Raw genomic sequence first — 21772 nt, 5'->3', positions numbered from 1 at the left:
CGTTTTAATCGCATGGTAGACCAGGTTTGAATCTCTTCAATTCAGTGTAACATTAGAGAGCCACCCTCCTTGAATGAGTTAAAATAGCATTAATTCCTGGCAGGAATCAGACAAGGTGTGAGAACGCTGAGCTCCTTAGTCAGGGTTGACTCCACGGGAAATGTCAACAAGGTGTCTAAAAGCAGATGGAGCGGATGGCACCCTGCTCCTTGGACGACCCCCAGTGTTCCAGCATGAGGAGGCACCTACTCACTCACCCTGGTGTTGTTTCTTTCTGCCTTCAGTTCTGCGATCTCTTCCTCTCTCTCCAGGAGCTGCTCCCTGCAGACGTTCAGCTCCTTAGTCAGTGCTGCAAACTCCTGGGGGCGGGGGGGGGGGGGGGGAGTACAATATAAACAGAGGGAGACAGGGGGGGTCTTTAGCCTCCATGGTCCTCCCCAGACCACACAGACGGCCCTGCCACCACATTCAACCACTGCTCCAGAGCCCCTCACACACAGACCCCCTCCTCACGACCCACCTGAGCCCCAGGTGTTTTTCTAAGCAAGGGGCCTGACATCCAAGGGGACACATTTTCAGGGGCCTTGCAAATATGCAACTCAGAATCTCTGCTGAGCAGGGAACACCAGATCAAGAAGGTCCCCGCCCACCCCCAGCCTCCTGCCTAAGCCAGCTCCTGCCTGTGAGGACCACAGGGCTTAGAGCAGCCCTGGCAAGAGGCTGATAGCACCCAAAAGCTGGTCTGTTAGCCCAAATAACTTGCCCAACATCAACCATATAAAATGGACTTTTCACAAATGTTGGTAGGCCTCTTGAGGAAAGGGACAGCTGAAGATTTCTTTCTGTAGTCAAAGAACATTCCAGAGGAAGTGACACTGTGACGCCAGGGCCCCCCCACCCTGCTGTGTGGTCGCTCTCCCCGCAATACTGGACACTGCGCTGGGACATGACACATGGGCAGGGTCCGAAGAAGTGGACACACATTCTGGTCAGTTTTTCAACAAGCAAAACTCCTCTGAAATAAGTAACATCTTCTGCCAATGAATCTCAGTATTTTAAGAGTTTTCTCCTTAAAGGACAAAGAAGGAGATAAAGATTCACTTAATCTGAAATTCAAAATACAGAAAGTGGTTGACTTAAGCAATTCTAAAAATCAATTTACAAACAAGTGGCTACTTAAAGTTCACTCATAAATTAACCCTATGCAACTCAAAAGGAACTTGACCACAGAATGTACAGCATTCCTGCAACTGGACTTCACAGGCTGGCCCACAGAAGCCTACTGAGCCATGACACAGAGCTGAAACAGAGCTGACCCATGAACAATACAGGCTTGAATTGTGCAGGTCCAGTTCTATCTGGATTTTTTCAATAAATACACTGGAAAATTTCCTGGAGATTTGCAACATTTTGAAAAAACTGGCAGATGAATGGAGTAGTCTAGGAATGTCAAAAAAAGTAAGAAAAAAGGCATGTCATGAATGCACAAAATATATATATAGGTACTAGCCTATTTTATCATTTGCTGCCATAAAACATACAAATCTAATATAAAAAGTTAAAATTTATCAAAATATATACATGCAAACACAGACCCATACATGGTGCCATTTGCAGCCAATAGAAACGTAAACAAATGTGAAGATGCAGTATTAAATTATACTGCACAAAATTACCTGTGGTACATGCTGTACTACTGTGACAATTTTGTGCCACCTCCTTTTGCTATTGCGGTGTACTCAAATGTGGCAAGAATCCACTAAAAACACTGTGGTGCTAATCATTTCCCGTAAGCAGTTCCTATCTCCAGTAAACCATGTATCTACAGTAAAAAGTGATTTCTTGCAGTTCTTACATATTTTCTGTTGTGTTTACTGCAACACTGTAAACCCTGAATAACACCTTGGGACCCTTATGAAGTGCCACTCACTAGGCTGCTGGGAGCATTCCCAAGAAGCAGAAAAAAGTCAAGGCATTCCAAGAACAAGGTGAACTGTTTGTCATGGACCGTAGAGTGAGGTCTGCAGCTGCACCTGCCTACGATCTCAAGACAAATGAATCCAGGTGAGGACCATGATACAAAAAGAAAGGAAATTCATGAAGTTGTCATTGCAGCTATACTGGCAGACACAAAAACCTTGCACTTCTTGTGAGTTACCTTTCGTCTCGTGTTGAAGATGCAGCCTTTATGTGGATGCAGGATGGCTATAGAAAGGTATACCTACTGACTCCAGTATGAATATTAAAAAAAGGGGAAGTCATTACATGACATCTTAAAGCCAAAGGAGAGTGACAGATCTAAAGCTGGAGAATTTCAATGCCAGCGAAAGATGGTTTGGTAATTTTAGAAAGAAGTTTGGCTTTAAAACATGTTGAGGTAACAGGAGAAGCAGCTTCTGTCACCAAGAGGAAGCAGACGATCCCCTAGACACCACTGAGAGAATCACCGGGATGCTGGAACCAACATAACACTGCACCAAATATACTTCAACCGAGAAGAGAAAAGAGTATCATTGAGGACAGGACATCTGCCTGCACAGGTTTTTCAAGCAGATTTTTTTGGGGGAAATGCCACAAAGGACATTTATTCGTGAGGAAGAAAAGTGAGTGCCAAGACCTAAGGCAGGAAGGGGTAAACTAGCTAGTAGTTGTATGGGGCAGTTGGGTTTATGATCAGGCCAGCCGTATCTATGGAGCTAAGCCCCAGGGCTTGATGGGAAGAGACAAGCACCAGCAGTCTGTCCTTTGGATGTATAACAAGAAGGCCTGAATGAGTAGAACCTTTTTTCTGGATTAGTTCCATTGACACTTTATCCCTCAATTCAGGAAGTACCCTGACAATAAAGGACTGCCTTTTAATGTTCTTCTGATATTGGATGATATCCTGGCCACCCAGAACCCCGTGAGCTCGATACTGAACGTGTCAAAGTGGTCCATGTGCCCTGGAGCACAATGTCTCTAATGCAGGCTGTGGATCAGGGGACATGAGGACCTGCAAGGCTCATGACACACGATACTTCATGAAAAAGGATGGTCAGTGCTATGAAAGCAAACCACAACAGAGAGAACACCTGGGAAATCTGGAAGGGTCACATCACTGAAGATGCCGCTGATGTGATAGAAAATGCTGTGAAAGCCATCACACCCAGAACAATAAATTCCTGGAGAAAATTGTCCAAATGTTGCGCATGATCTCACGGGACTTACAGCCAATGAGGGAAATCATGAAAGAGATGGTGGATATGGCAAAAAAAAAACCCTGGGAATGAAGGGTTTTGATAGGTGTATCTTGGAAAAATTCAAGGGCTCACAGACACCCCAGAAGAGTTAGCAGAGGAAGATGTGACGGAGACACACACACACACACACACACACACACACAGAGAGAGAGAGAGAGAGAGAGAGAGAGAGACAGAGACACAGGCAGAGGGAGAAGCAGGCTCCATGCAGGGAGCCTGATGTGGGACTTGATCTCGGGTCTCCAGGATCAGGCCCTGGGCTGAAGGCGGTGCTAAACCACTGAGCCACCTGGGCTGCCCTAAATAAAATCTTTAACAACAACAACAAAAAGAATTTGTCAGTGTATAGGCTAGGCTATGATGAAGCAACTGTACTGAAGACACTAGGCCACCCTAAAGCAACTGCACTGGGGCCTCCTCAGTGTGAACGTATGATCATTACACCTGTAAGTAAATATGAACCTTTCATACCACCTTCTCATTTCTGGGGTTTGGTGTTAGTAATACTATAACATCTGCAGTGCTTCATGTCACAAAAGATATTGCTGATGCAGGCACTGACAAGTCATCTTGTAAACGGACAACACACTTTGGTGTCAATGCAGCTCAGTGCTATCAATTTATTTTCCTTACAGTCTTCTTCAGATTTTCCTCTAACGTACTTCACTCTTAGAATACAGTACACAATACATATGACATAGAATGTAAGTGTTAAATGACTGTTCATGTTACCAAGAAGTTACTCAGATTTTCGATCGTGGGCAGGTGGGCATCCCTCACCTAAGCTGTTCAAGGGTCACCTGTACTCATCCACAGCAAATGAAAAGAACCAAGCAGTACTGTTATAATCAAAACAGATGAGTAAAACTGAAATATTTTCTCTTGGATGCGGTTATTTTAGGGCGACAAATGGAAGGCGGTGGGGAGGTGGGTAATTTAGAGAGACTGTGGGCGTTTTCATGGGTATCATAAGCTAATGGCCATTTTATCTAATTTCCCTTCTAAACTTGTTTCTTCTTCAAGAACCCACATCTGTGGGTGATCAGCTTCCAGCCTCACAGCATGAGAAACCTTACAGACCTACTCCCCAGGAAACCTGGGAAGAATTATACATAAAAACAACTATTCAAAGTCTCCAAAACCATTCAATGGCACAAAACAAATGAAGAAACATCTATTCCCAAAAAAATCTACAAAGATTTAGTAAGAAAGACGAGTCTGCAATATGTAAACCCAAATTGAGCTCCCAACAACTTCCTCCCAGCTCAGGAAGGTGTTGATTCCCCTCCAGAGGCTGTAGCCAAGAGCATGAGGCTCCCTCACATGCCCCATGAACAAAAGAATGATATCCCCTCACCTGCCCTCCAGGAACAAGAACATGAGGCTCCCTCACACACACATACCACCACAGGAAGAAGAGCATGGGACTCACACACACACACACACACACACACACACCCAGGAACAAGATCACAGGGCTCCCATGTCATCCAGCCCCCAAGTTCAAGGGCTTTCAGGGGACCTCAGCATTTCTCATTGTGCCCTAGCTGCCTGTCTGGTACAAAGGCCACATGCTGGGCTCCCTGGTTCTGCTCAGCCCCACTCAGGAAATAGAGGTTGGAACCCTGGCTGGAAGGGGCAGCCTGAGAAGCCTGGGTCCTGTTCATTTTTGCCCCTGGTCTCAGAGATGGTGGTTTCAAGGCTGGAAAGGACCCTGGGCTACTGCCCACCCTTCATCAAGTGCTCACCTTCTGGAGCAGGGGTGTCACTCAGACAAGCCTGCAGCTGTCCCTAGGCCTGGTTTAGAGATTTGGGGGAGGGAGGAAGCAAAAGAGATGGCTCCTAATCTCTTCCCAAAGGAAACGGACTTCACAGGCCAAGCTTAAACGCAGGTGCTCTGGAGAGCAGAGGTACTCCTGTAAGGCAAGTGGGCAGAGAGCCAGCCTAGAGGGCAGGCTGGCACATGTGTAGGAAAGAAGAGAAGGTGAAGGCTGCAGGAGAAGCCCTCTCAGGATCAGGACACACACCAAACACTAACTTCAGGTACAATTCCTAGGAAGGAGCCAGAATTTGACTGGTTTAGTTTGTAGAGACATTTATACCCCAGATCGTTGTTGAGAACAACGAAGCAATTGGCTGGCAACGAGGGAGCATCTCATAGCTGAGTGTAGTCTGGGAATGAGCAGGACAGCCCTATTGGGCCACTGTCACTGAGGGAGACCAAGTGAGGGAGCAAGGGGGCCTTCACTGAAATCATCCAACTATTCAATTAACTGGTTACAATGTGAAATTTATTTTAGATATATTTCACGATTCCCTGACACTCCCATGTCTTCCGGCCCCCAAGTCCACACACACACACACACACACACACACACACACACACACAGCTCTCTGCAGACAAGGCTGCTCCTGCTACAGAACACAGACAACTCCGGTGTATTGCCAAGGCAGAGCTGCAAACACAAAGAAATTATAGGAAAACAAAATAAGAATAATCCAAATGTGTCCTCAAACCTGACAAAGGTCCTGTCTGGTGCTGGGACATCTCAGAAACCCAGCAGGAAACACTGGGAAGAGGGCTTGTGGCAGGGAAGCCGTGGGGCAGGGAGCCCCATTCTCCCAGCAGGGTCCTGCTCTTTCTTGAACTGCAGAGACCCCTTTTCTATGTGCCTAAGTAATGGGACCAAATACTCTGGTTTTCATCTCCTCTGGTAAATAACTAGCAAGCTGACCATCAGGTCATTCAATGCCTAACATTGAGAGATTTGCATCTAATCATCGAGATCTTCTATCAGAAAATACTGTTTGTGATGCAGGTGAAAGAGAACCTGACCCAAACTAGCCAAGGTGAGATCCACAAACACTCATATGGCGGGCAAATCCCAGGGGGCTGGCTGTCGGCTTGCTGGTCCAGAGCCACAGATTTTTATTTGATCACTTCACCCCCGGTGCAGCAATCTGGGTCAATTTCCTAGTTCGGTCTCTGAATTTTATCATGCTAGCTGATACCTTCCTCAATTACTAGATTCTAAATTATTTTCTGTTGTGCCCTCCTTCCCTTGTTTCACTTCTGTTTTATAATTTCTTGTTTCTCTTCAGGGATGCTAATTTCTCTTTTTAAGCATTTAAACAGACTTGCTTTGACAGTTTTGCCACACTGCAGACGGACTAAATGCATACTTGGGGAAGGTGCTGACCCTGGGAGCTGTAGAACCTGGGTTCCAGCTCAGTCTGGGGAGGATCTCTTGCTGGCACTTCCCTCCCTGCCTAGTGTCCAACAACTGCCCCTCCAAGCCTCTCAGGGTCTCAGGCCAGAACTAGGTTTTTACATGGTGACTGAGGGTTCCTGCTGCCTCTTCTTTACGGATGGTGCGGATCCAGGGTGAGTCACCGGGGGACAGTATAGCCCAGCCCAGGCATGGCTCCCCATCCTCCTGAGGCCCACAACTTCCTATAAAGCCCCAGTGTGCCAGGGACAGTGACCTTATGTAGGGAAGCTTCATCTAAATCCAGCTCCAAACAATGAGTCTGATTTTAGTTCTAATTCCTCTGGACACGTTAGTCCCTGTTACCCCACCTTGCAGGAGCCAAGTTTCCTACTGCTGCAGCAGGCTTGGCGCTTGGAGCATGGCAGGCCAGGGAACCTAGCCAACTCACACTTACCACACTGGGTTTCTATTCTGTTTCTATACTGAAGGGTATTTTTCTCTTGTGGGGGCCTGGCTATTTTGGTTTATTTGTTTCTCTACTTAAATTTTACCTCTGGACTGCTGTTTGGAGACGAGCTATGTCAAAGCGTGAGTTTATGCTGCCATCCTGACTGGAAGTTTCAGTTCACTCCAGAGACAACTGCACACCCACTCCAGCTGAACACCAGACAGGCGAGCCTGGCCCCTCCTCAGATCAGGGAGCTGCCGCAGGACACACAAATCAGCTAGCAGAAACCCCAGTGTGGTCAGTGCTCCAAGGGAGAAAGACTCAGGCTACCATGGGGCCAGGGCGGAGATCATCTATAATGGGAGGCCAGACATGCTGCTCCTAAGGTCTGAGGAAGGAGAGGTGCTGCAGCTGAATTCAGAAGAGGAAACAGTGCTCTGGTAGGTGCACAAAAGCATGAAGGCACCTGGTAGAGGAGAAGGGCATTGGTGGGCTGTGGCCTGGGCAGTGTGCAGGAAGGGGTGAGGGTAGCTGGGCGTGGCCAGAGGCTGGACTGAAGGCCCCGGCACATTACAGTGAGAAGTCTGGATTTTATCCCCAAGGCTCAAGGAGTCATCCATCTATGGACTTGGAGGTGCCTGACACAAAGGGCGTGCTCAGAAGGGTTTGCTGAGTCAACAGAAGCCCCTGGGAGCAGTGCTTACAGCGGAGCCGGAGGAACAGGTGAGAGGCCAGCTCAGAACCCACAGCTGGAGAACTGTCATGACCCAGGAGACACGAGGGTCTGAATCAAGATCCGTGTTAGCCTGAGACCAAGAGAGAATGCTCAGAATGGAACACATGTAACCAACATACCACTTGCTGTGCCCTTCATCACTTTTAAAGGATCCCCTGTATGGGAGAGGGGGGCAGGAGTCAGGAGACCAGTCAGGAGCTGCCATGATGCAGGCAGGCTGGGCCGTAGGAGGTGGGCAGGTTCCCGACAGGTTTTACTTAGCGCCATTTAACAGATCTGAGAGAGCAAGGCCCAGGACGACTCCAAGGGTTCTGTCAGGAGCGACTGAAGGACGGAGTCAGCATTTTCTGAGAAAGGAGGGACTCTGGGCAGAGCATGTCTGGAAGGGAATTCTAACAGTTCAGTCTGGGATGTGCTCCGTGTGGGATATTATAGGATAGTCAGAGGCAGTAATCAAGTGGGGAGCGCGGCTCCCAGCCCAGACTTCTTGGAAATGTCAGCAGAGGTGGAAGAGCAATCTCATTTCAAGAAAATCACAAGGCACTGAGTGCTGCAGATAAGAAGAGGTGAGGTTCAAGCGTGTGCCTATTCGACACCGAACAGTTGGGGAATGAGGAACAAAGTGGGAGTGGTCAGCAAGCAGGAGGAAAGCAGGAAGGGACCATCTCGGGAGTCAAATGCTCCCAGGAGGACAGTCACCCGGGTCAGCTGATGCTGGCAGACAAGTCAGCTGACTGATCACTGAGAGGGGGGCCATGGGCATAGCAGTTCTGGAGCAGCAGTGGTGCTGGAGGCCTGGCTGTCCAGCAGAGCATGGGAGGAGGAGCAACAAGCCATGCACAAGGAGAAGAGAAAGAGGAACATCCAGGATGGAGAAACACCCTCTATGCTGAGCCAGATGCCTGCACACTGGTGGGGAGAACCCAGGGCAGAGGGGACTGACCGACTGACCACTTGGAGCAGCTGAGAGCAGAGCCCTGGGGCGGCACAGCGGGCGGCCTGTGCTGAGGGCACACAGCTCATCCACTGGGAGAGGAAAGGCTATCCACAGTGGGGCACAGACCCAGACCAATCGGGAGACGTGTGGCAGGTATTTATGGGAGTCCTCCTCTGATTTCTCCCAGCCTCACCAGAAGTGAAATGCAAACAGCTCTGCATGGAGCCTAAAGATGGGTGAGGAGTACTGGGGAGGAGGAGAGCTGCCCTATGTGAGAGGGGCCCAGGCCACTAGCCATGGATGTGCACGGGGAAGGCACAGCATGGATGGAACAGCATTCTGCCCACCGAGGACAATGAAATAAACGCAGTGAGGGGTGACCAGGCTGTGGTGAAAATGCGCTGTTGGATTTCAGGTGGTGAAGAAAGGGGAGCCATGAGAAAAGCAAAGGGCCACAACACAGATACCCTGGTAGGGGTATCTGTAGGTCCAGGAGGGTTGGGTATTAGTGTTTTATTTTTAAGTCTTACTTTCTATTATAAACAAATCTCATTGGCTTTAAAAGAAAAACTATTCAAAACATAACAAGTGGACATCAGGAACTTGGAAGGAATAAGATGATGCTCCAAAATTCCAGTAAGCTCCAGCTGCAAGGAGCTGGCCACTGCAAAGTCTCCCAGGTCACTCCTGTGTCCTCCCCTAACTAGGAGGAGCTTGGTCAGTCCCACACCCCCAAGCTGGGAGGAGTCGATCACTCCCATGTCTCCCAGTTAGGAGGATCCCGTTACCGCACAGCCTCCTGGATCATGGCAAGGGGTTCCTGGCAATGGATGGATCACTGCCTTGCCCCATCTGCACTCAGCTACAAGCCCCTCACTCCACCCCTCATCGGCTCACTTTTCTTGTAATTCTTCCATCATCAAAGCAAGTCTGAGTCTAAAGTCCCTTACGTTTTTCATAAAGCCCAAGCTATCTCTGTTCATCTATGAAGAGAATATATTTACTTCCCATCATTTTGGTTAAATAGAAGTATTTCTTCAATAAATTCAACAGCCCAAACCATTCTGATACACTGCTTTGGCTATGATAGAAGATGAATTTCTAAAACTTGACAATTATGCTTATTCCTTAAAGAAAAACTGTTCTCTTTGGACAAAAGAATTCAAGTGAAAAAGAAAAAAACAAATTTAAACTTATGAGTTCAGATAAACATTCGACAGGAAATTCCAAAGTTTAAGATTCCAAGGCATGTTCACGAATGTGCACTGTGTTTGTATTCTTGCTGCAGAGAAAACTGAATGCAGTGGAACCAGCCCCAAATACGTGCAATGAGGGACCAACCAGGTCAGCACTGAAGAGCCAGCACAACTATACTTTCTCTTCTTTAGATAAAAAATGTTTAAGAAACACGGTAAGCCAAACATACTAGTAGTGACATTCTATTTACTGTAATCAAAGTTTGAAGTACTTTTTGAAACTGAATAGATACAACAATCACTGGCATATTCTCATTTTAATAAAACATAAGTCTGAACAGAGCAGATTTGTGTTTCTGTTTGATATTCCTAGGACTTAGAACAAGAAAAGCAATCCTTAACCATTAAAATCAGTTTTAAGAACTCAGTTTCACATAGTGCTTGAAATGGTTGATATTTATCATTTCTGGACAAGAGGCTCAGATCTGGGTAACAGGTTCAGACCATACAAACCAGGCACTATTGATTAAAATCCACACTCGGGCCAATTTTAAATTAAGTCCCATGGCTCTGATGCAACACTCAGCTCCCAAAGTGACGAACACAATTGTCCCAGTGGTTCCAGCAGGAGGACTCTGGGTGGAAAGCAGGCGTGGTGCCTTGCCCCACCCCACAAGGTTCTGACCCCTCCCTTCTCCTGCCCTGGTCCCCTGATCACCCCGGGTTACATTTCCACAGCTTTTGGTTTTGATAATCTCTATCATTGGCTCCATTTCATTTCTTACTGACTTTTTACTATTCTGCTAACCTGCTGAAACAGGAATAAAGCTTCACAGAAGGCAGATAACATATGCCCTCTCCGTGTAGGGACACAGAGTGCCACAGACAGAAACAGACTCTAGCTTTCAGCAAACAGAAAGAACACCTGAAAAACTGACTTGCTGAATGGGCTTGGATTACTTCCTGTCAGTAGAAGTTATGTGTCTCAGCCTGAGGTTTAAAAGCATGCCAAATTTTGAAAAGAAAACTGGAAGTTTATATACCAAAATGAATGAGCACATCATTAAGTTCTGAAGCCCCAGTGTCTTGATTAAAAGTATGCTCAGAAAGGTCATGTATAGGGGCACCCTGGTGGCTCAGTTGGTTGAGCATCCAACCCTTGATTTTGGCTCAGGTCATGAACTCAACTCAGGGTCACGAGACCGAGCCCTGAGTCAGGCTCCATGCTCAGTGGGGAGTCTGCTTCTCCTTATTCCTCTGCCCCTTCTCTTGCTCACTCTCTCTCTCTAAAATAAATCTTAAAAAAAAGGAAGGTCATGCACAGCTATCTATGGATATGTTAATATAACTCACTCATAGGAGGAGATGGTGGGGGACATCCAGAGAAAACAGCACACCTATCCAAAGGGTCTCTGGACTTACTGACAGCTGCTGTGAATGCAGTGGCTCTGGGTTTTCAAACACTGACTAGTATTTGTAAGCATCAAAGTAAAATTCATAAACTGTTAAGAAATTTCAATATATATAATTTATTTTTCTTGTCACTTTCGTTAAGCAACTGACACTGACAAAATGTGTGCTCACACTGAGTATTTAGAGATAAAATAACCAAGATTGTATAATCTGAATCCAAAAATATATGGTGCAGGGCAGTATTTCAAGGTAATCTTCCTTTGCGTAAAAGCAAACACACACCCGTACTCTCTCTGGGTGCACATGAGACAGAATGCAGGCAGACACCCACCAAACAGCTAATGAAGGATACTCACTGTAGCTGGGAAAGACGGCTGGAAATGAGCCTCTCAGTCTATACTCCTTTTAAATTCAATTCTAAGTATGCATTTTCTTTGTATTTTAAAAAAATATACCAATCCTCCTTTCCTTGTTCTTCCTAAAGATGTCAAAACTACAGGACACTAGCATGATGCTCACAGCCTGTTGTGGACACACAGCTTTCCCCTGAAGTCACCAATTCTTTTTCCTGTTCTCTCACCAGTCACTGAGACCCCAGCAATGTCTTCATCTTTGCTGATCCCAGGCCCGTTTCAGGACACCCCCAACACTCTGCCTGATCGGGGAGCCCCTGGCCTCCTCTCTCCCACTCTCTCCACCTCATCCTGTTCCCATGCTCTCTGCTCATCCCGTACCTGCTGATGCTCCCACAGCTCCTCTGAGGTCCCCTGCCCTCCATACACACTGTGCCTGCCTGATCTCAAAAGCTCCATGGCAGATGTCTGTTTATAAACGGCCTCTGGGCCACAATGAGGGTAGCTGGGGGAGCTGGTCACAGGAAGACTGGCCGATTCATAGGTCTGAGGCAGAGGAGTCAATAATGTATAAAGGAGCAGCACAGGACAAAATGTGTTCAGGGAACTATGGATGAGGTAGGACCATACGTTGTGCATGAGGCACAAAGTGATAAGGAGGGTGGAGAGAGAAGTAGGGGAGGAGTTGCAGAGCTGACTCCCAGAATCAGCCTTCCAGACGAAGGAGACATGGTGGCCTAGGCAAAGGAGGAGGCAGCAGAGACATTTCAGAAGATACTGGTGTGAAGTAGAGTTAGCAGTACCCAGCAGTCAGTTAACATGGGCGAGAGGAAGGCAGTGTGTACCCAGGTATCTGGCTTGGACAACGCTGGATCCTGTGCCTGGTCATTAGGCCAGCATTAGGCCCTGGGCCTGGTCTTGTCTTCCCGAACTAGTCTTTGCTGAATACTGAGACGCCACTGCTACCAATGGCAGCTGGAACTTGTTCTGTCAAAAAAGTGAGTGTGATTTTCATTTGGAGAAGAAAAACAAAATATAGGGGCGCTGGGGTGGCTGTTGGTTAAGTGTCTGCCTTAGGCTCAGGTCATGATCTCAAGGTCCTAGGATCAAGCCCCAAGTCAGGTTCCCTGCTCAGTAAGGAATCTGTTTCTCCCTCTTCTTCTGCTGTTCCCCCTGCTTGTGCTCTCTCTCTCTCTCAAATAAAATCTGAAAGAAAGATTGAGAGAAAGAGAGAGAGAGAGAGAGAGAAAAGCAAAACAAAATACAAACCACCACCGTAGTGGTTTTTCAAATTTGTGGACTGACTGGGTTAAAAACACACTGTATCAAATGTTAACAGCAGCTTTAACCAAAATTGCTGAAACCCGGAGGCAACCGAGATATCCTTCTGCAGGTAGAAGGATGAAGAAGCTGTGGGACATCCAGACGATGGAGTAGTATTCGGTGAAGAGAAATGAGCTGTCGAGCCAGAAAAGACATGGAGGAACCTAAAATGCACCTTACTAAGTGAAAGAAATAATCCTACAGTAAGCCTCCATACTGTAGGATTCCAACTCTATGACATTCTGGAAAAGGCAACACTATGGAGACAGTGAAGAGATCAGGGACGACCATGGGTCAGGAAGAATGAATGGGAGGAGCCCAAGGATTTTTAGGGCAGTGAAACTATCCTGTATGACTCTGTAATGGTCTATACCCACAGAATTGCACTACCTAAGAGTGCACCCCAGAGTAAACTATTGACTGTGGGTGATGATAACATGTCTTGTCCGTGTACATTCACAACTGTGACAGGTGGGGCACCCTGCTGGGGATTTGCACAGTTGGGGGGGGCTAGAAGGGGGAAGGGGCATATGGGCAATCTTTGTACCTTCCCCTCAATTTTGCTGTGAACCTAAAGCTGCTCCAAAAAAGTCTGTTTAAGAACTAATAACATGTGCCTGTTTTTCTACCTTTGGCCTAGCAACTAGGGAGGGTGCATGCTGCAGTCACTAATTCCAAACAGCCTTCGTGTAAGGCCTAACTTGAAAATCTTGCTGGAGTCAGTTCACTGGCTACAGAGGCAATGCCGGGCGGTGAGAACATAAACATACCTGCCAGCTCATCTGGCTTGCCTGCACTTAAATTTGATCATGTTCAATAACCTGTCTGGCTTTTTTCACTCAGCAGTACACTTTCCAGGTTTGCCCATGATGCAGTGTGTGTCAGTGCTCCATTCATGTTTATGGCTGTGTGGACAGAGAACATTTGCTCATCCCTTCGCCTGCTGAAGGACATCTAGGTCCCTTCCACTTTCTAGCTGTCATGTAGAACACTGACTGCTGTGAACCCTCTCGTATGAGGTTTTATGTGGACTTAAGCTTTCTTTCCTCTCGGTTGCACCTAGGAGGAGAGACATCTCCTCACAAGGTAACTGAGTGCATTCTCCATTTCTGTCTTGGACTTCCAGCTGTATAAGCCACTGCTCCTTTCTTCTTTGGAAGGCATGTCTTTTTTTTTTTTTTTTTTTTTTAAGATTTTATTTATTTATTCATGAGAGACACACAGAGAGAGGCAGAGACATATACAGAGGGGAAGCAGGCTCCCTGTAGGGAGCCCAATGCAGGACTTGATCCCAGGACCCTGGAATCACACCCTGAGCTGAAGGCAGACACTCAACCACTGAGCCACCCAGGTGCCCTGGAAGGCAGGTCTTTTAGGCAAAAGGTGCTATCTCCTCACGGGCAGTAGGTATAAGTCTTGCTTCACATATTTTAATCTTTCTGCTAAAGAGCAAACCAAACTATTTTTGGTTGTTAGCATTTCTATATTTGAACACAAAAAAATTTCTTATATTAGGACGATTTGAAATATGAATGCACACATATAGTACTATAAATGTATTCTTCATGTATTTTAGAAACAAGTATATAACATTAGTGAATTATTCATGAGCAAAAACATTACAATTACATTTTAAAAACTGAACAGGGGGGCGGCGGGAATCAAATCCATGAAATAAAAAAGCTAGCACAGAAATCCTTCATTCAAATAGGAATGAGCGCCTTCCGGAAATTCTAGGTAGGTTTTTTTTTTTCTTTTTTAACATTACATTATTAGCTTAAAAGAGTTTCAGATAAATTAAAAACACCCAAAGAGCACCTTGGTGGCTCAGTCCATCTGACTTTAGCTCAGGTCATGATCCCAGAGTCCTGAGATCCGCTCCTGCTCAGCAGGGAGTCTGCTTCTCCCTCTGCCCCTCCCCCCACTCGTGCATGCTGGAGCTCTCTCTCTGAAATAAAATCTTTAAAAAAATTAAAAACACCCAAAAATAATAAAATGAAAACAATATGTAGTACATTAATGTCCACTATATTTATGTTATGTTTCAAACTTCCCAACAAATGAGTATGTGCTTTTTGGTCCTGCTTTTGCTCAATGGAGTATGAAATAGTTTTCAGCGTCAGATATTTAATTTCATAGATCTATGCACATGCCAAGAAATTAGTTACATAAAGCAACTGTCTTTAAAGTATGAGACCAGAAATGGCCTGTCTGACCTCGACGTCTAAAGCCAAAATTAGGAACAGTATCCAAAGAGATATTTTGGTCATAATAAACTTCTGAAAGACCAGTCACAGCAGCAGCACTGGGAGGGGGCTTGGGACAGAGCTTTTTTTACACAGAGTTTTTAAAACTACTGTCTTTGGATCCAATAAGAAACAGCCACACAGAGTCTCTCTTCCAGCCCTGTCCTCTCTCCCACAAAGCAGGTGCTAAAGTTATGGGTTCCTTGCTTATTCAGGGTTTTTTTATGCATATATTCCCTTCCCCTTGTTTTTCTTCAGTTAAGGATATACATAACAAGATATTTTGAGTTGGTTCATAAGGATGCCCTCCTGTTTACAGCTGCTTTGATGGCATATATGAATGAATACAAAGTCTCATTTATTCTCCCCTGCTGAGGGATACCTATGTTTATGCTGTCCATTTTCTACTCTTACAACAACATAGCAACAAGTAACTCTGTTTATGTATCATTTTGAACCTGAACTTATTCTATCTGCCAGACAAAATCTTAGAATGGCCTCTTGTGTTGGGATCCCTGGGTGGTGCAGCGGTTTGGCACCTGCCTTTGGCCCGGGGCGTGATCCTGGAGACCTGGGATCGGATCCCACGTCGGGCTCCCTGCATGGAGCCTGCTTCTCCCTCTGCCCGTGTCTCTGCCTCTCTCTCTCTCTCTCTCTGTGATTATCATGAATAAATAAATAAAATCTTTAAAAAAAAAAAAAAAAAAAAAGAATGGCCTCCTGTGGCCCGTCTCTCTAAAATAAATAAATAAATCTTAAAAAAAAAAAAAAAAGGACAACTGCCAAAATCTTAGCTACTTTAATATATGCTACTAGGAATGTGGAATTAAACAGGCAGCTCTTACTCAGACTCAACCCTATATATTTATTAAAATAAACAGGTGAAACTGTTTATTCTAGTTGCAGGCTAAGTTTCTACATCTAATATGTTTATTTTCTATCTCCACTTACAGCACATGGATTTAAAACATCTTCAAGAGATCCTTCAACTATGTTCTCCACTCTTCTTTGCTCTGACAACAGTTGTTCACCTTTTGTTGAGCCAACTGGGAACCTTAGGACACCAAGCACCATGTGGGCATCCTCTCATGCCTACTGAGTACCCTCACTACAGGACACCAGGAGATCCTGGCCTCATGTAGCCAGGCTCTAGAACCACTAGGGTCTGCCCACAGATGCTGGACATTCCTCTCCTGGCTACAGCAGCACCATCAAAACATGGACCAAATAAATATATGGAAGGGATGGGAAGGGCCCTTCCCCTCCTCTTCCAGTCACATGGTGTCACGGTGGCCCCCCGCGCCACTCAGGGACTGCCTTACGGTGTACACGCTAGTCGTCCGAGGAGGGTTAGTGTGTGCACAGGGTGCCTGCTATACTTAGTTAGTTAGCTATACTCCCAGCACACTGCAGGCATGCCATCAGTTCCCATAAGTACTTCAGTTCTGCGAAGAAAGCCATAACCAACTCTCCTACATGTGATCGGGCACTCTGACGTGACTTGGCGACCTTCATTAAATTAGAACATCCTAGGTGAGTGGGAATGTTCGGACACGGCCTTCCAGGCCCTCAAGGGATAGGCAGGCACAGCTGCCCAGGAAGGGCCGTAAGACAGGACCCACGTAGTGGCGCCCTGAGGCTGCAGTTGATGGGATCAGGAATTCTGACCCACTGGAGCAGGCAGCAAGCACTCTGCATGTGACAGGGTCACCTAACACTGCACATGACTGCGGGGGCCCTTCTGAAAGAAGTCAAGAGATAGACCAGATAGACTCCTGGCAAGCATCCCACAGGAGTGGGAGGTGACGGCAGAAAGCCCGACCCCAGCATGTGCAGAAGGCCCAGGGCAGCCAGGCAAGCTGCCTGCTCCCCTCTCTGTCCCAGCCGCGGTTTCTGAGTCCGCCCATGGAAGACGGACTCTGCAGACACAGCGAGGCCCAGGCGCAAAACTTTAACTGTGAGGGCTTCCCAGGGACCTTCTCCTGCGACTCTGCAATGCTAGCAGCAGCGCCCCAGACCCAGCTGGCATGCTGGAGGGACAAGTGCTGAGGGGTTCAGGGCAGGAGCCCAGGTGGCGGTAACAAGCACAACTGAGCCTGAAACCAGTTTCTGTCTGACTCTCGTGTGCAGTTTTCATAAGAATGACACTGTTTCCAAGAAAACCACATAGCTGGACGGCTGGAAATGATCAAAAAGAAGGGTTTACGGTCAAAGAAAGAAGCCTCTCTGCCGCTTGTGGCACCTGTCCCCATCCCAACTGCACTTGGCCCACCACAATCCCCCTCAACCAGAAGTATCAGAGCACCAACTCCAGCACATGGCAGCCACTCTCCACTGAGCTCACACCTGAGTGCACACCCGCTCCCGCACGCTGTGGCCCCACGGCCTCCTGAGCATGGACTGCAACATCCCAGGCTGAGCTCAGCCACCCCTCCTGTACAGAAAGGCTCCCCAGGCTCTGCAATCCCTGCACACCACAGTGCTACAGCATGCTCAGTTTCCCCAGCGCCCCTCACTGCACCTACCTACGTCTGCTCAGGGGAAAGATCTGCTCCCCACACCCTGGCAAAGCAGCCAGCAGCCTGTTGTAGGTGTCCCAACAACAGGTACACACGGACTGAGTCAGTAATATACTACACCTTTGACAGCAGACATTACTTCTTGTCAAGCTTCTTGGACTTCCATGGTCCTGTACACTCACATCCTGCAAACCAGTCTGACAAAAGCCTCTGTTATAAACAGCTTTACTCTCTAATTTATCAAGAAGGTCTCTTGGAGTGAATCAAACATCTAGGCACAAAACTATAACTGAGGGTACCTTACTGGGGAATTTCTCTGTGGCTCTGTTAAGCTTAGTAGATAGAAATACATAAGCTTATGAATGAGCAGCCCTTTTAACCTGGACAAATAACTTACTGAACAAAATCAAGATGTCTCAAGTACTATGCCAAGTCCTTATAAGATACAAATATTCATTTTAATAACCTTATACTTGCTTAATGTTTTATGGTTTTCAAAACTGTTTCTGATCTTTTACCACATGTTATTCTCAGTCACCCTGTAAGGCACACATAATTATCTCATTTTACAAATCAGAACACAGGCCCAGGCAAGTCAGTGATGAGCAAAGGTCACTGGGTTAATAAGTGGCTTGGGATTCAGAATCTAATACAGATGTTATTTTCAGGGGATGAGAGGATGGTAGGCACCCTAACCAAGACCTCATGCAGGCCAAGTCACCCCAGCCCCGACTGTGTGTGCGGTGCTAAGGGGTTTGCTAAGGGGTTTGCACACAGACGCCTCACACTTGAGTGCCCAAGTGTTGCAGGGTTTTGTGGTCGGGTCATTTTAGCTCTCACTAAATCTGCATTTGCTACTGAAAAATCAATAGTATTCTCTAGTTTACACATGACGAAACAGTCTCAGAAGTAAAACACTGTGGCTAAGATCAAAAGGTCAGTACGCAAGAAGTGGGGGTGAGGAGGAAAGCACACTCAGTAGTGAGGGATACAGAAGGGCCAGTTGTGATCCCCCACTATGACCCACCACCATCCTCACTCAGAAACAAATAGGTGGCCATAGACTCCAGAGAGCTCTCTGTGACTTCTTCAGCCCTTCAAGGATGACCTGGATACACAATACTTTTGCTTTTTTTTCTTTTTGAAAATCTTATTTATTTGAGAGAGAGAGATAATGAGAGACAGAACACGAGCAGTAGGGAGAGGGAGAAGCAGGCTCCCAGCTGAGCCAGGAACCCAACATGGGGTTGATCCAGGACCCTGATCCCAGGACCTTGATCCCAGGACCCTGAGATCATAACCTGAGCTGAAGGCAGACGCTTAATCAACAGCTACCCAGGAGTCCCACGCTCAATACTATTTCATCTGTGTTTTTCTTAAAACTGATGGCATTTTTAACCAATGGAGAAAAAAATAAAAGAATACAGAGAGTAAAGGCAGCCCCGGGCATCGTATCTTATCCTCTCCACGAGGTACAACAGACCCTGAATCTCAGCATGAGTGCTCACAACAAGACTGGAGAGACAGGTGGGGAGTGCCACAGGGAAGGTGGAGAGGCACTTCCAGAGAAGGAAATGTGTAGGCCCAGGGCAGGGGGGACACGACACACAGAGAACAGACTGGTTTGGCCAGAACAAGAGGTTCTGGAGAAGAAATGGGGTGAGAAAGTTGAGTTGCAGCAGAACATGGAGCTGTGAGTGACAAATTTAAAGAGTCTGGATCTTGTCCCTGCAGCCACGGATGGACACTGCAGGGCAAGGTCTAGGTTCAGTCAGGGCAGCAGAAAGTGTGCTGGGTGGACTGGAGAAGGAAGAAGGTGCAAGCAGAGCCTTACCATATTAGCCTGAGGCACAGAGGACCCAAGCTGGGATACTGGAATACAAAAGGAACTAAAAATAACACTGGAAAAGAAAAGAGGGACAGAAATGTGCTGTGGGGGGCCGGGGGGCTATGTAGGGTGCTGAGAGGAAGGACGAGGATCCCAGCTCTGAACAATATGACGACACGCAGCAGGGCACCTCCAGGCTGTGTGCAGAGGCCATGACAAAGGTGGGGCTGGAGTGTAGAAGGAACATCATAAACATGGGGCTGAAGGCACAGATGAAGTTTCCTCTTCCAAAAGGGAGGCTGACTTCACAAAGTGGACATATTTCCAAGGTAACAGCTACAGAAGAGAGTGGAAGGGATAATATATATTTCCTAGTCCTGGGTGCGATACTCTTGTCAAATGAAAACAATTCTCCAAATGTCTCTGCACAGCAAGTGCTTCCTCTCCCTCAATTCTTTCCACAGAGCCCCCTAACATGAAAACCGTGTAGGCACAGTAAGCCCACAAAGAGTAGACACAAGCACCAGGCAATCTGAGCTCCCTCTAAACGATGAGCAGGTTCTTTTAATAAAAATGTGTGTGTATATATACATTTATTCATTGTTTCAGAGAAAGTGAGCACAAGCGGGGTGAGGGAAGCAGACTCCTCACTGAGCCGGGAGCCCAACGTGAGGCTTGATCCCACGACCGAGATCCTGACCTGAAACTGAAAACTGGCAAGAAGAGAACCTCCAGGAGAACAGAGGATGAGGCACCATGGGGAGTGAAGTCGCCCCGCAGCCCTGGGAGCGGCCAGCTGAGGCCTCTGGGCCAGCTCCATGGCTGCAGCAGCCTGGGGGCAGCTTCCTCCACAGGCTGTCTTGCTGACACCTGCAGGCTCGCTGGGACACGCCTCACCTCCTGAGAGCACCTTGCCCTTAAAGCAGCAGTCCCACACGGTGACGACACAGTGACCCTGTAGTGACACACAGGGAGGACAGCGCTGGCCACTCACAATTCAGGCAACACGCACGAGCCTGTCCTCGGGAATGTGCTTTCAGCAATCTCTCAACTCACCGCCAGACCTTGTTGGGATCAGGTATTTCTATAGCTTGCACAAGAAAACCACCATGGAAAGAAATTCCTTCTGATCTGGCCGCCCCATCCTGAGCACCTACTCTGGCCTTCGTGGGCCTCACTGCGTCAGGTCCTACACACCTACACCACAGAGGCAGCACTGCCATCTGCAAATCTTTCTTGTACTTTCTCCTCCAAGTGCTGTGAAGGTCATGGGGAAGGGGAGTAAAAGATAACAAAGGGCAGAGATGGAACAGAAGAGATGATAAAGGAAGAAACTCCAAACTGCCAATTCCAGTCCTTATTTGAGAAATGTCTTCTCTTTCTTCCTGCAGGCAGTTGGGGCAGAAGGGAGATGGCCACGGCACTTGTCCCTGATGCTCCCAGCCAGGGAACACATGAACACTCGCCACACGGGTAACCGCATCCTTCAGCCACATCCTTCAGCTTTACTGGCACAGCCATCAATACCATTAGTCCTGCTGATGCCACCTGTCACCAACTTGGGCACCCCAGCCTCCATGCCCTTTCCAGCCCTTCAGGAGCTGCACATGACCCAGGGCAGCTCGGAGCACCTGGCTCTGACTCACCCAGCCTCTCCTGAAGGCAGGAAGAGTGCAGGGCAGCCCCAGGCCCCCAGTTCCACACTCAGAGCCCACCTGCGAATTGGAGGGAACATGCACAGGGCGGCCATGTAGCTTTACCAGAGCCTCCCATGGCAGGACTGGGCTCTCCCACCTTCCCAGAAACACTGTCAGCTACTCAGTCCTCACAGTGCTCTCCTCTCCTCTCCATCACACTGACCCCGACTCAGCATGCTTGTTCTACTATGCTTTCTATCTTCACAACGTGGAACTTCACTCAAGGCTCTCAGTTGATGTGTCAAGTGCATCAGCACACACTGCATCTATAACAGGAGCCCACACTGTGGGCACGGGGGGAGGCAGACAATTGCATACACCGCACTTGTCCCTAGTGTGTACACTCTCTCCCCTCCTGGTCACAGCCACCTTTGGGAATCAGGAAGAGAAGTACTTCTCATAATCAAACGTCCTTCTGTGGCTCAGGGGTGACTAGCACAACAGGGGCTCACCTTCACTGCAGTGAGGCCATCACAGGGGAACTCACGTCACCATCCCCATAGCCCACGAGGCTGTTCTGATGGCAAGGGGCAGAGGGAGAGCCTCGCCAGAGCCCGGGCTCTGAGCACAACCTATAGATCACAGTACACGAGAGCAGTTCTGTGTGCATCGCAAATGCAGGTGT

General features: G+C 47.5%; 1 protein-coding gene across 12 annotated transcripts in view; it reads right to left on the bottom strand.

Annotated features, from left to right (window-relative positions):
* The window catches only part of PPFIA1 (PPFI scaffold protein A1), an 85621-nt gene that overhangs the window by 48308 nt on the left and 15541 nt on the right, over window positions 1-21772 (bottom strand). For all 12 annotated transcript variants that reach the window (XR_013359855.1, XM_077862771.1, XM_077862776.1 and 9 more), the window contains exon 3: window positions 258-359. Coding sequence is in view for 11 of the 12 variants with exons in the window: in XM_077862771.1 (XP_077718897.1) it covers window positions 258-359 (102 nt within the window). In the remaining variant the exon portion in view is untranslated. The remainder of the gene's footprint in view (window positions 1-257; window positions 360-21772) is intronic.

This window comes from Canis aureus, chromosome 21 (assembly GCF_053574225.1).
Source record: "Canis aureus isolate CA01 chromosome 21, VMU_Caureus_v.1.0, whole genome shotgun sequence".
Taxonomy (NCBI): Eukaryota; Metazoa; Chordata; class Mammalia; order Carnivora; family Canidae; genus Canis; species Canis aureus.
The sequence above is the reverse complement of the archived record's forward strand: the minus strand, read 5'-3'. Positions and strand labels throughout refer to the sequence as shown.